Source organism: Balearica regulorum, chromosome 2 (genome assembly GCF_011004875.1).
Source record: "Balearica regulorum gibbericeps isolate bBalReg1 chromosome 2, bBalReg1.pri, whole genome shotgun sequence".
Classification (NCBI taxonomy): Eukaryota; Metazoa; Chordata; class Aves; order Gruiformes; family Gruidae; genus Balearica; species Balearica regulorum.
In genome coordinates this window covers 132,878,382-132,890,542 of record NC_046185.1, presented here as the reverse complement: position 1 = coordinate 132,890,542, position 12,161 = coordinate 132,878,382, and the positions used below count along the sequence as shown (strand labels likewise).

The 12,161-nt window shown below is 44.2% G+C and overlaps 1 protein-coding gene across 3 annotated transcripts in view; it reads right to left on the bottom strand.

Moving 5' to 3' along the window:
- IGF2BP3 (insulin like growth factor 2 mRNA binding protein 3) overlaps window positions 1–11,893 on the bottom strand; it is a 119,429-nt gene extending 107,536 nt beyond the window's left edge. The window contains exons 1-3 of one of the 3 annotated variants that reach the window (XM_075746003.1): window positions 11,596–11,893; window positions 10,885–11,106; window positions 9,505–9,565 (exon numbers count right to left, since the gene is read on the bottom strand). In XM_075746003.1, coding sequence (XP_075602118.1) covers window positions 9,505–9,565; window positions 10,885–11,059 — 236 coding nt within the window. In that variant the 5' untranslated portion in view covers window positions 11,060–11,106; window positions 11,596–11,893. Of the gene's footprint in view, window positions 1–9,504; window positions 9,566–10,884; window positions 11,502–11,595 lie in introns of those variants that run through there. The other 2 variants (XM_075746004.1, XM_075746002.1) reach the window with 2 other exon arrangements.
- Between the last annotated feature and the right edge of the window lie 268 nt (window positions 11,894–12,161).

Below are 12,161 nucleotides of genomic sequence, written 5' to 3'. Positions count from 1 at the left end.
AAGAAGAGGTAGAAATGCCATTATTTATAATTCCCTTTCAACAGCATAACAGAAAAAAAAAAGAAAAAAGAAAAAATCTAAGTAGAAATATATAACTCACTCTAAGCAAACACATTGTTAACATAAACAAAATAAGCAGCAACCCAAAACAAGTTACCAAATAGAACAGGACCTCACCATTTGCTATAAGGACTCAGACCATCACTGAGAAACAAACAATATTTCATAAATAAATGAAACATCACCTACTTCTGATTATCATAACTTAATGTGGGATGTTTGGGTGTTGGGGTTTTTTTGGGGGAGGTGTGTGGTTTTGTTTTTAAGAGAAATAGCTTAATAGAATAAGCATTCTGGTACATCTTCGAATGAACCAGTATAAGAACAATTTTACACCACTGCTACTGAGCACCAGCATTAAACTGAAAAGAAATTTAATAAGTACACAGTATTTAAAAAAAAAAACCAACAAAAAACTCTGCTCTGGCTTTAAGAGTTGTCCACTCCTCAGGTATTTTGTACAGGTTATTAAAATCAACTTAAATACTTGTGCTGTACCCTAGGATCCTCCAGTTCTTTCATTAAGTGTTAGTAAATCTATAGAAGACACGTTAAACTATACGCTTACCACCTCTTAGTATGTATTAGCCATTGAAAGAGAATCTGAATTTGTAGACAGTTTTAAATGCCTTTCATGCTCAAAAGTTGCACGTTTCTTAAAAGTACCCCACATCAAAAATTTCTGTGCAGGTGCAAAGTTCATACAACCAAGTAACAAACACGTATTGAGATATCCCAGCACTTCTGTTAGGCTCCAAAGGAGTATCTCCTGATTAGCAATGGCAGTTTTTAGCTCTCTGTCATGAAGTAATGCTACTGCCCACCACCACCTATAACTCACTTAAAAAACCAAACTTCTATTTACGCAAAGCTCGCCGTATAGGAACTCTTGTTGTTGATCAGCACCAGCACCCACTATGATCAATACCGCTACGAGACACTTGGCATCGAATCCCTCGCACTTGACCCTGGCGAATAGCTCCCTCTGCACACCAGAGCGCTGGTTTTCCACAAAGAAAAATGTGGTTCATTCAGGGATCCAGTTCCCTCCGTAGGAAAAGACCTGTGCGCTCTTTACAGCGCGGCAGTACACGTCTGTAACAGACCAGTGCCTCGAGGGGAACCTGTGCAAGCTGGTATACAATTAGCGAACTCAACTGAAAAATTATTTCAAAATTAGGAACAATACTCCAAGATACAGACAAATAAAATTTAATTTTTTATTTTTTTTCCTAACCATTACCTGCTTCAGGGTGCCACAAAACTTTCACTGGAAAATTATTGAAGGCATGCTTGTCAGAATTTTAATTTACATCAGGAAAAAGACAAGACACAGCTTACATTATAAGTGTAGTCTATTATCGTGGATCAAACTATTACCTAAACTCCTCAAACATTCTACAGACTATGTTTTTCAACTACTGTCCTAAAAAGACATTGTTTTGAGATTTTTACTCTGGATGTAGGAAGAAAGATTGAGCTATTCTTCCACAATAACCAAGAAGCCACCAATTACAGATAATCCCCCCTATAAATCAGATAATCTACTTTATCACCAGGGAGGGGGGAACAAAAAAAAAGAACAAACCACCACCAAACGAACTTCTGGATGATCCGTTCTGCAACTGTTTAAAACTACTGGTTTGTGTTTGGTTTTTTGGTTGTGTTTTTGTTTGTTTTGGGTTGTTTGGGTTTGTTTTTTTTTTTTTTTCTTTTTAAAATGTGTCTTTTGCCTTTGGTAGATGATATGCACATTTCCCTGTCAAAGCTAGAGCAGTTTTGCAAACTCTGTTTCCCAAGAGCCTCCCCGCAGCATGCCGAGGACTTCCTCCGATGGCAGGGGAAAGGGGCAGAGAGGCGCAGGATCAGGCCCCAGGACGAAAGCTGTGTGGAGCAACTGCATAGTACGACTCACTCGAGGTTTGGGGGTTTCCCCCCCCACACACACACACCCTCCTTCTCATAGCTAGCCCTCCTGCCCTGTTTATTCCTAGAAAATTAGAATCCTGCCTTGATCCATACATGCTAGATATTTAACAGATAATTCCAAATCCAAACATAACAAGGTTTTTACTTCATCCCTAACTGCTGTTTAACATGAAGTTTCAGCAAAATAAGCAATTGCGAGCCCAAATAGTAACTTATGGGTTTGGTATTCAGGTTTTTTTGTTCAACACAAGTTTTTGTTCACACAGACTAGAGTTCCCTTTAACTGGAATTTTGATTTCTGCACTACAATATTTAAAGTAAAGCAAGCTCCATTTTTGAGGGAAAACCTACAGAACCTGTACATCTAACATTTAAAAATAAAATCAATTTACCAAAGCAATAAAACACTGCTATTTTCACAAAGGGGATAAGTGTATTACACACATGGTATAGTCTACAGATTTTAAAATAGCGTTCCTAAAGTTCAGCTGAGCATGAAAGTTAATCTTTCAAAAGTGAACATTCAGCTCCAGTTGTGTTCAAGTGTACTAGTAAAAAAAAAAACCACAACCTTCTATTTTTATTAATTCTCCAGATATTTTTAGCTGATTTCTTCTTAAACTGCAAATTATTTTATGGTAATATAATCTTCCAATATGCATGTGTGCATATATCTGTCTGTGTGTGTATATATATAGACAGACACATATACATTCTATTTGAAACATTTTTCTGCATTATTTCTCACCAGACTACAGCCACAAAATGATCAAGACACAAAAAAAAAAAAAAAATTAAAATGGAATAAGGCCCGTCCCAGCTGAAGACCTTTCATTTCAAGACAGTTTTGTTTCAATACTTAATCCCATATCCAAGAAGAGTCAGATCCCTCTGACTCATTGGTATCCGTGCTCTTATCCAAATTTTTTTACTTAATTAAAAATACAGAATGCCTCATTTTACCTGTTAGAGGCAGTTTTCCATCCAGATTTGCAAAAGGACAGTTTTGGTTGATGCTGATTCCGCTGCACCATGAAGAGGCAGGCAATAGGGGAGGCACATTGCTGCTAAGGTTACATTGCACACGAGACAGGTTTCTCTTTTGCCAGCTGCTGTGATAATACACCTCAGCAAAATAACAATTAATATTATGATTTAATATAATTTTCCATTTTAAAATTTCAATGCACTTGCAAAAAAAAATTGAAAACTCCACCTTTTTTGGCCCCAGTGTTTTACTGTCATTACACATAAAGTTTTTTAACATTTACCCTAACATTGACCCTAGTAACACACTTTATTTTCTAAGTATCCAACCACAAACATCAAGATTTTCTTCTTGGTTAAATGCACACATCTTTCAACACACACTCACAAACCAATATTGCAAGTCTGGAAAGAAGCAAAACCAGGAGAGAGTACAATAATACGATTTTTTTGTTAATTACCTGAAACATGCCCAAAGACACAGGAGCTCTTGCTCCCATACAGAAACTTTTCAAAGTCCTATTATTTATTCCAGGTGACAAGAAGGAAAAACCACCACTGAAGTACCCACATGGACGAACGTCCCCAGAGATACTGGTGGCACCAGTAACCACTGGGCTTACTGATTTCCCCAGCAGACCCCAAACCCAGACACCTGGGGAGATTTTGGATGGCACGTTCAACGATATTTTCTTTATTTGGACAGCAAACATAAGACTCAGGATGAAAAGACATACAAGTGCATACACTTGACATGCCCAGGAAAAAAAAAAAAAAAAAGAAAACAAAAAAGAAAAAAGATAAGGATGGAAGCCTCAGACTAAAACTATAACACACTAGTATTTCTAGTAACAATGTCACATTTCTAGACAAAATAAGGAAAAGTTATGGGTTTATCTTAGCTTTCCACAGTAATTAGCATACAGTTCAACATATAATTCTACACTCTGCATTTTTCGAGATAAAGAGTGGAGTGACATGCAGATAAACATTTTGCATATTAAAACAAAATGAGAACACACATTAAAAAGAGGATCATGTTGAAGTGCTCTGGAAGTACATAAAACACCTCAACGTTGCTGAGTTCATCAATCCTATTCAAACTTTTCCACCTATTCTTCTATAAAACATTAAAAGTTATCCACCTTACTTAGATTTTACAGCATTTAATTTTTGCACCCATTGTCCATCCACTTACTGATTCTGAATAATCAAATTCCAATAATAAACTTGACTCTTAAAGAAAAAAAAAAAATCACACATCAATATTGCCCTGTGCCTGTCTCCCTGGGCTTGTGCAAGGATGAAATCACCAGAAAAGTCTTTAATTGTGCTCTTTAGCACTAGGTATTTGTTACCAAAATCCCAGGAGGATAAAATCCTAAAAGCTAAGATGACATTAAGGAGAAGAGCAGTTTTAAGGAGCAAAGAATCTTTTTTGTGAGGTTCCCTGAAGGGCCAGCCCTGTCCGTGGTTAAGTATTAGGTGTATTTTAATTCTGCCTGGGTCCCTCTCTCATGGTCATTATGGGAAGCTTCACATTTTCTGTTAGGCAGGTAAATCCCAGGTCATTTAAAAATTTTTCAGGTCAAAACTAAGCATTTGAAGTCTACCCAGTAGCTAGCCAGAAGCCATAAAGGGACTCCAGCACTGTACAGTCCTATGCTCTGCACTTGAAAGAGCAACTGAAATGAACACAGTCCCATTTTACAAAAATACCACCTTCAAGGTCTCAAAAATGTGGAAAATGTTATTACCCCATGCTTGAGAAGGAAAAAAAAAAAAGAGAGAGAGAAATAAAAAAATTTTAAACATTTCCTGATTATATTTTATTACCATTGAAGTAGACTTCCAAAATGTTTTTTTTTATTCCACCCCTTCAAAATTTACCCTATCTATGCACAATTTAAGGCCCACTACAATTAAGTTCTCAGGGTACCTTCTATAAAGGGAAGGTGCAAAAAGAAATCAAGGCCAATCTTTCAGGGTACATCTTCAGAGATATGTTTTGTGTGCTCCAGTTTATTTCTACAAACTGCAACAAGGGGGTTTTGGGTTTTTTATAAAGATCAAACAGTATGAGGAATTATGAAAATTAACGTTCCAACAACATAATAGTTAACATGGTTAGTGAAGAATTATCTGTGCTTGCCATAATGACTTGTTGTCTATGTAGGAATCACCACAACTCTCCAGGTTTTTTTCCCTTATAACTGTAAGCTTTCCAAGATTAAAAAAAAAATAAAAATTTCATATTCACATCTGCAAAAATAAATGTGGAAACAGAATAACACCCCAAAATCGCTATGCAAAATTTTGGCCCTTTATTCTCAAAAACATTATAGTTTGGACCCGGGCATGGTCTCCTGCCTCTTTCTGCAGAAAAGAGCACAAATACGACTAATAAGTGACACATTTTCTACCATATCTTCTTACATTCAGCATGTTTCTCCCTGCTTGATATTTACAGAAGCAAAAAAAAAAAAATCAATGGCACCAAACTATTTTTTTAATAGCTGTGACCAGTGTAGCCACTATAGGTAGTTTAACCTCGTGAAGCAATTTCCCACCACCTTGCGCGCACAAGATGCAAACCCTCATTATACTGAAAACTACCAACACACTCCGATGCCCATCCAACAGCATAACACTCGCTGCTGGATGGTTGCATGAGGGATTTTGGGCCTTTTTTCCACAAATCAGCCTTCAGATACTTCCATGTTAGAGGTGAAGCACAGCTGGCAAGTAATTGTGCTCCCAGTAGTGCAGCTGGTTAAGAGGCACACCTTTGCTATTCCTTTCTCCTGCTCCTCTCCCAGACAACCCCCCCAGAAGAAACATAGCAATTTTATTTTCTCAAAGAGCCCTCAAGGTGGGGAAAAAAAATAAATTAACCTTCCAATTGGAAAAAAACACATCATCATTATCACATCTGAGGTGTTGTGAGCATTTTGGGCACCCAAAGTCCTCAGGAGCAGGTGTGGTGGACCAGGTCTGGGAGGGAAGCCCACCTGGAGTGGGAGCCGTGAGGCTGCATCAGGCACATCCCCAGGTGTCCAGAGTTATCATCTGCCCTCCCCCCTCATCCTGCCCAAGTGACATCAGGGCCATTTGAATAATCAGATTGCAACGTACATCGCCTTGCGAGATACCAGCTGCTCTTGGATTGCTGCGAGGGAGTACCCAGAGCCTCGCGCCACAAGTTTCATGGGCACGGGCACACGTACGCTGTGGGCTGCCGCCATCCTCCTCCCGCATTGCTGCTTTGCGAGAAGAAAACCCATCTAAGTAACGACTGTGACTAACGGTGCCCGGCCTTCCCTCACAGAGCATGACTAGCAGTCAAAATTATTACGATGCCTTCTCCAATTTTTGCATAAAGTGACCTAAAGCTTTAGATATTGCAATAGTCTTCCTCAACACCAAGGGGTCTGAATGTAGAAATTCTGCATTCCTTTGGCATTCCCTTGAGATTTCAATAGTAAGTCAGGAATCTACTCTGAGCTTATTAAATACTTTGCACCTCCCCCAAAATAATTCTCCACCCTTCTATCAAGGAAACCTTGACCAGGCCCCTTCTTTCAACCACAGCGTATCCCCTTGCCTGTTTTTAAACACTTCCAGGGGGGAGGGGAGGGAGAAAGCCACACACGGGCTCTCTCCTTCCTTCCACAGACAGGTAGGAAGGTAATTTTGCGAACCTGGGTGTGCCCGCTTCAAATCTGAAGATCCAGCAAGGGCTGGAATGCAGTGACTACTGGGCCCAAGAATTTCACCCTGAATAACAAGCCAGACACAATCCACCATCTTCTGGATTCAGCTCAACTTTATGGGAACCCTAGCTGACACTACCTCGACCTTCCTTTATGTGATGAGGATACGGATTACCAATCCCTCACCCTTTCCTCCCATGCACCTCAGCCACCTCTGGAGAAAGATACCCACAAACCACCTTTGACGAGTGGTAATATACACACTTTGCTAAAAACATCAAAAAACCCCATATTTAAGGAGGTTGTAAGGAGGGGAGCTAGAACTCTCCATGAAGCAGCCTTATAGCAGCAGAGGTCAATACAATGTATTGAATAATTTCAGTGCACTGCAAAGCAACTTTTGCTCTTATGAAGTAATCATTCGACCAAACTATTAATCGTACAGTCATGCTGAAAGACAGACTTGACAAGTCCACTTTTTTTTTTTTTTTTAATGGCATCACTGCTCTCGCACTGGAGTGCACAGGGCTCTCTGGAAAGCGAGACGCTCCCCAGCCTCGCAGCATGCAAACGCACTGGGTGGGCAACACGCACCCCCCACCCCGGCTGCATCTGACACCTTTCCCTTGCGTGAAGGGATACAAAGACTTCAAATAAGTTACTTTGAAAGCACCTTCATAACCAGTTTCACCAAAATACTCAACATTTGAAAACTGTTTTTACACGTATTTAACAACTCGAAATATATGCCCACTAAATAATGTTTATGGAGACTTGGAAAAAAATCTCCAACTTTTTGACACACACACCCCCCCCCCCCCCCCAAAAGAGAAAAGTATTAGACATCTATGAAAGGAATAAGAGAGTCACTTTTACATATGGAAGCCACTGAATTAATTTTAAGTGGCTTTCTATATTTGATTTTGGGAGAGGGGGAGCGGAAACAAAGGGGAAGGAAGTGCAGTTATGAGAAATGCAATTTAATTTTCTGTTAAACAGCAGTATAAATTTGAACTGTATCTGATGCATTCCAACATGATACTCCACGATGAAACAGTGTTTTAACAAATAAGGGCTTTGGGAGAAGCCACAGGGGTATGCTGATACAATTACGTTTGCAATTTTTTCATTATGCTTATGTGTAGGCAATGCATGCCTATAAAAGTGCTTAAGTTCAGTGCAGAATTCTTTTCAACAAGTTAGACAGATGCATGTTTCTGATAATTGCTAATTCACAGACAAATAGGAAGACATGCTACCCAATATGAAGAATGGATTTTTACACCATTTCAGCTGACAGCTGAAAAAAAACAGGAAAATACTTTTAAACACACTAAACACTGATTAAAAAAAAAGTTGGGGAGCACCAGTGATTTTAAATTTACCTTTATATGAGTGAAATTAATTTGTTTTCAACAGCATAAATGGAATACTACTTGCAGAAGCTTAAGCTTAATAAGCATGATAATAAATTTATTTATTACAGAGATTAATAGGAAATGATCAATTCTTGTATGTCCCATGGAATCTTCTCTTTAAATCTAAAAATATAGTCTATCTACAACACTATTTTTATATACAAAAGATCTGAAATATAGGCTACTGTAAATCAAAGCCATATACCATGCATATTAAATGAGGATGAGCACATACAGCATACTAATTTCCAGTGAAAAGTATCAAATAAATATAACCATCAAGATTAAGATGCTACAAATTGGTCCAGAGAGGGGTTCACCCCCCTTAACTAGAGCAAAAATCCTCCATACTTTCACAAGTGAAGCTTTCCTCTAAATAGTGATTAAACTTCTAATTCTCAAAATACCAAGATACAACACCCATCAAGACAGCTAATTCACCTTTTCCAATCAACTATTTTTAAAAGACTGTATTAAAAAAAAAAAAAAAAAGAAAGAAAGAAATAGTAGAAGCCCCTTTTAACAAAGTTATACAGACAGACATACTTCCCAGATTGAATAATGGAGTACAGGAACAAGCACGTGGAAAGTTTGATCTATTTTGCTTTTACTCTGTAGTGCACGCCAGGTTTTCTATAATCTAAATATTTGTGAAAGAAGCAGGCTGAATTGCTATAGGCAGTATAAAAATACTACCCTGCTTTATTACAAGTATTGCTTCATTACATGAGGCCCAACAAAATTACTACCTTGCAAAAATTAAACATACGTTTAGAAATTAAGGATGCATAAATCCTGTCCTTATTGGGAAGAAGTCATTCTCCTGCTGCTTCTACAGACCAGCTCAAAATAGTGATGAAAAATCCTCTCAAATACAGATGAGACTTCTACTACGTGCCTATAAAATGCTGCAGACTCCAATATGGCAGGATCAAAAAAATATGTATACCAGTATATTTACAAGATGCTTTTTTGTTGCTGGAGCCAAGCTCATGTGCTTGCCCGTTACACAGTTCACAACACCACATTTCATTTCCTGCTAACACCCAGATTTTAACTCTTCTCACAGAACTTTAAATTTTAAAAATCTTCACAATCATTTGCCATCAGACCATAATAACTTGCTTCTCCCACAAAAAGACACTTTTTTTGCTTTTTCCTTTTTTTTTTTCCCCTAAATAAATTAAATACTACCACTGTTGCCCAGCCAAGACACTACGTTAGAAATACATGGGATGATTCTAAAAAAACCTCTAGGACAGCACAGAGTGCACGCCTGTGGGTTTAAGAAAGCGGTCCATTTATCTACAGGGAAAAGAAACACAAACCTAAGCATTTTTCAAATTGCTTCTCACTGGGTAACTGAGGGCAAGGGCGGGGGGATAAATATAAATTACCTTTGTCTTTTAGGGACTGAATGTTCAACTTCTATGAGTTTCCCATGCAGCTCCACTTTACCTGCAGTGATAAACAGAAAAGGGAAAATATTGGAGCGCGGCTGTGCGTCCCCCGCGTCCCCGTCTCCCGGAGTGGGTTTACAGGGGTGTAAAGCGGGAATCGGGAGCGCAACACGTTATCCCATTCATCGGCAACCCGGGCACCGGCGGAGCGGAGGACCCGGCGCCCGGGAAAGCGACGCAGCCCGGGGACGAGCCGCTGAAGCAGGGGAGCCCGGGGCCGCCCTCGGCGGGGCCCCTTCCTTCGCCCCAGCTCCGAGCTCAAAATGACCCGTGAAACGCCGTGTGCGGGAGCCGGGGTCGGCCCCGCCGAGCTGGCCAGGCCGCCCCTTCTAGGGGAGGGAGAGCGGGGGCTCCGCCGCCCCCCGCCGGGCCTCCAACTTCGGGCGGTTTTCTGCGCGGAAGCGGGCGGGAATGGAGCTGGAACGAGACACCGAGCACAGCCCGAGCCCATCTTTTCCGAGTGAACCTCTCCCGGCAGACCTCCGCAAAGCCGCTTCACGCGGAAAAAAAAAAAAAAAATTATTTTTTATTTTTTATTTTTTTTTTAAGCACACAAAAAACAGGATGTCGGGGCCAGGAGCCGGCGCGCTGCTGGAGGCGGTGATGGGTGCGTGAGAGCAGCGAAGAGAAACCGAAATAAATAGCAGAGCAGAGCAGCGCGGGGCGGGGGGGGGGGTGGTGCAGGCAGGGCTCCCCCACTCCCAAGTTTGGGGCTATTCGGCGGCTCGCCCCCAGCCCTGCGGCCTGCGCCAAGCCGCGGGAGCCCCAGGCCGCTCCGGGGGGAGGTGGCCCCTGCTAGGGGGCTGCGGGGGGGTCCAGCCGTGCCCAAGAGGGATGTGCAGCCGCTGCCCCGCGGAGCGCAGCGCGACCCGCGCAGGGTTCCGCGCCCGCAGCCCGCCTCCGCCTCACTGCACCCCCCGCCCTCGAATGCAGCGGGGGCCCCCGGCCGGGCAGGGCTGGCCGTGGGGTGTGGAAAAAACATGGGAGCCGCCGCGCCGCGGGTCCGTGGGCCCAGGCTCCCGCCCCTCCCCGGCCCCACTCCCCCGCCACGCCGGGCCAGCCCCTCCCGGGGGGCCGCCGCCGCGCAAGCCCCTCGCAAAGCCTCCGCGGGAAGGCCTGGCGGCTCCGGCCGCGCTAGGAAAACAGCAGTTTGCACCTCACCTGGGGGCAGGGGGGTAGCAGAGACACCCCCCCCCCCAACCTCCCCCCCCCAGGCCGGCGGCGCGGCCCAGCCCGCCGCTGCAGCGGCTCCGCGGCCGCGGAGAAGCGAGGGCGGCGGGAGCCGTCGGGGCTGCGGGGGGGGGGGGGGCCGCTCACCTGAAAGTGCCTCGATGGCCTTCATGGCCCAGCTCTCATCGGGGCAGTCCACGAAGGCGTACCCCGTCTTCACCAGGAACTGGCCCGAGAAGGGAATCTTGGAGTCTTTAAAGAGACTTTCCAGGTCGAGGGGGCTGACGTTCTCGCCGAGGTTGCCGATGTAGAGCTTGTTCATCTTCCTGGCGGCTCGGGGAGGCGCGCACCGCGGGCTGCAACCCTCGTCTTGCGAGAGGAGGTGGGGAGGAAGGGGGAAATAAAACAAAATGCGATGGAGGAAGGAGAGAGAGAGAGAGAGAGAGAGGAGGACAGGGGAAAAAAAAAATCAGATCTGCAGCTTGTGTCCCTCCCTCTCTCTCTCAAGGGGTAAAAAAAAAAAAAAAAAAAAAAAAGCGCGTAGCCAAACGGGAGCCCTAAGTGCCTGCCGTGCTACCCGGGCGCATGGGGGGCGCGGGGGAAACACCCAGCGCCGGGGCCGCGGATGGCGGGCTGAGGAGAGGAAAAGGAGGAGGGGAGGGGAAAAAAAACTACTTTTTTTGTCTTGCCCCCAAGCCCCTTTGGCAGCAGCAGGCGGACTATGAAAATGTCACACTACGTGCGTGCAGGCACCGCCTCTCCGTATAAAAAAAAAAAAAAAAAAAACAACAGAGAAGAGGAGGGGGGAGGGAAGGAGGGAGGGAAGGAAAGAGGGAGGGAGAGAGAAAAAAAAATTACTTGAATATTCCGGCTTTTTGAATGAGCCACGTGTTCAAACTACAAATCAACTTCTCACGTGAGGAATCCCAGCTCTTCAATTAGCGAGTGGATGGGGCGCGCGCACACTCGCGGAGGAGGAGGAGGAGGAGGAGTAGGGCCGGGGTGAAGGACGGGGAGAGGGGGGGATGGGGGTAGGCTGGACAGGACAGGACAAGTTTAGAGAGAGGCGGAGGAAGGGGAAACCGGAGTTGGGTGGGCGCCGGCCCTGCTCCGGTCTGCGCCGCCTCTGCCCTTCCGCCGGGGGAGTCCGCTCCGCGCGCCCCCGCCGCCCAAAAACGGCTGGGCGGCCGCACCTCCCCCCGTATGAGTGGGGTGTGATCCCGGGGAGGGAGGGGAAAAGGCACCGCAATGCCCGCCCCCCCCCCCCCGCCCCGTTCCGCTCCTCCCCCGCCGTGCCAGGCTGTGGGGATTATTCATTGGGGTCGTGCCTGGGCGATCCCGCTCCCCGGCACCATGGATGGCGGGGGGGGGAAGAGGGGAAAGAAGAAGGGGGAGGGGGTGCGGGTGTGGGTGTGGGGGGAGGC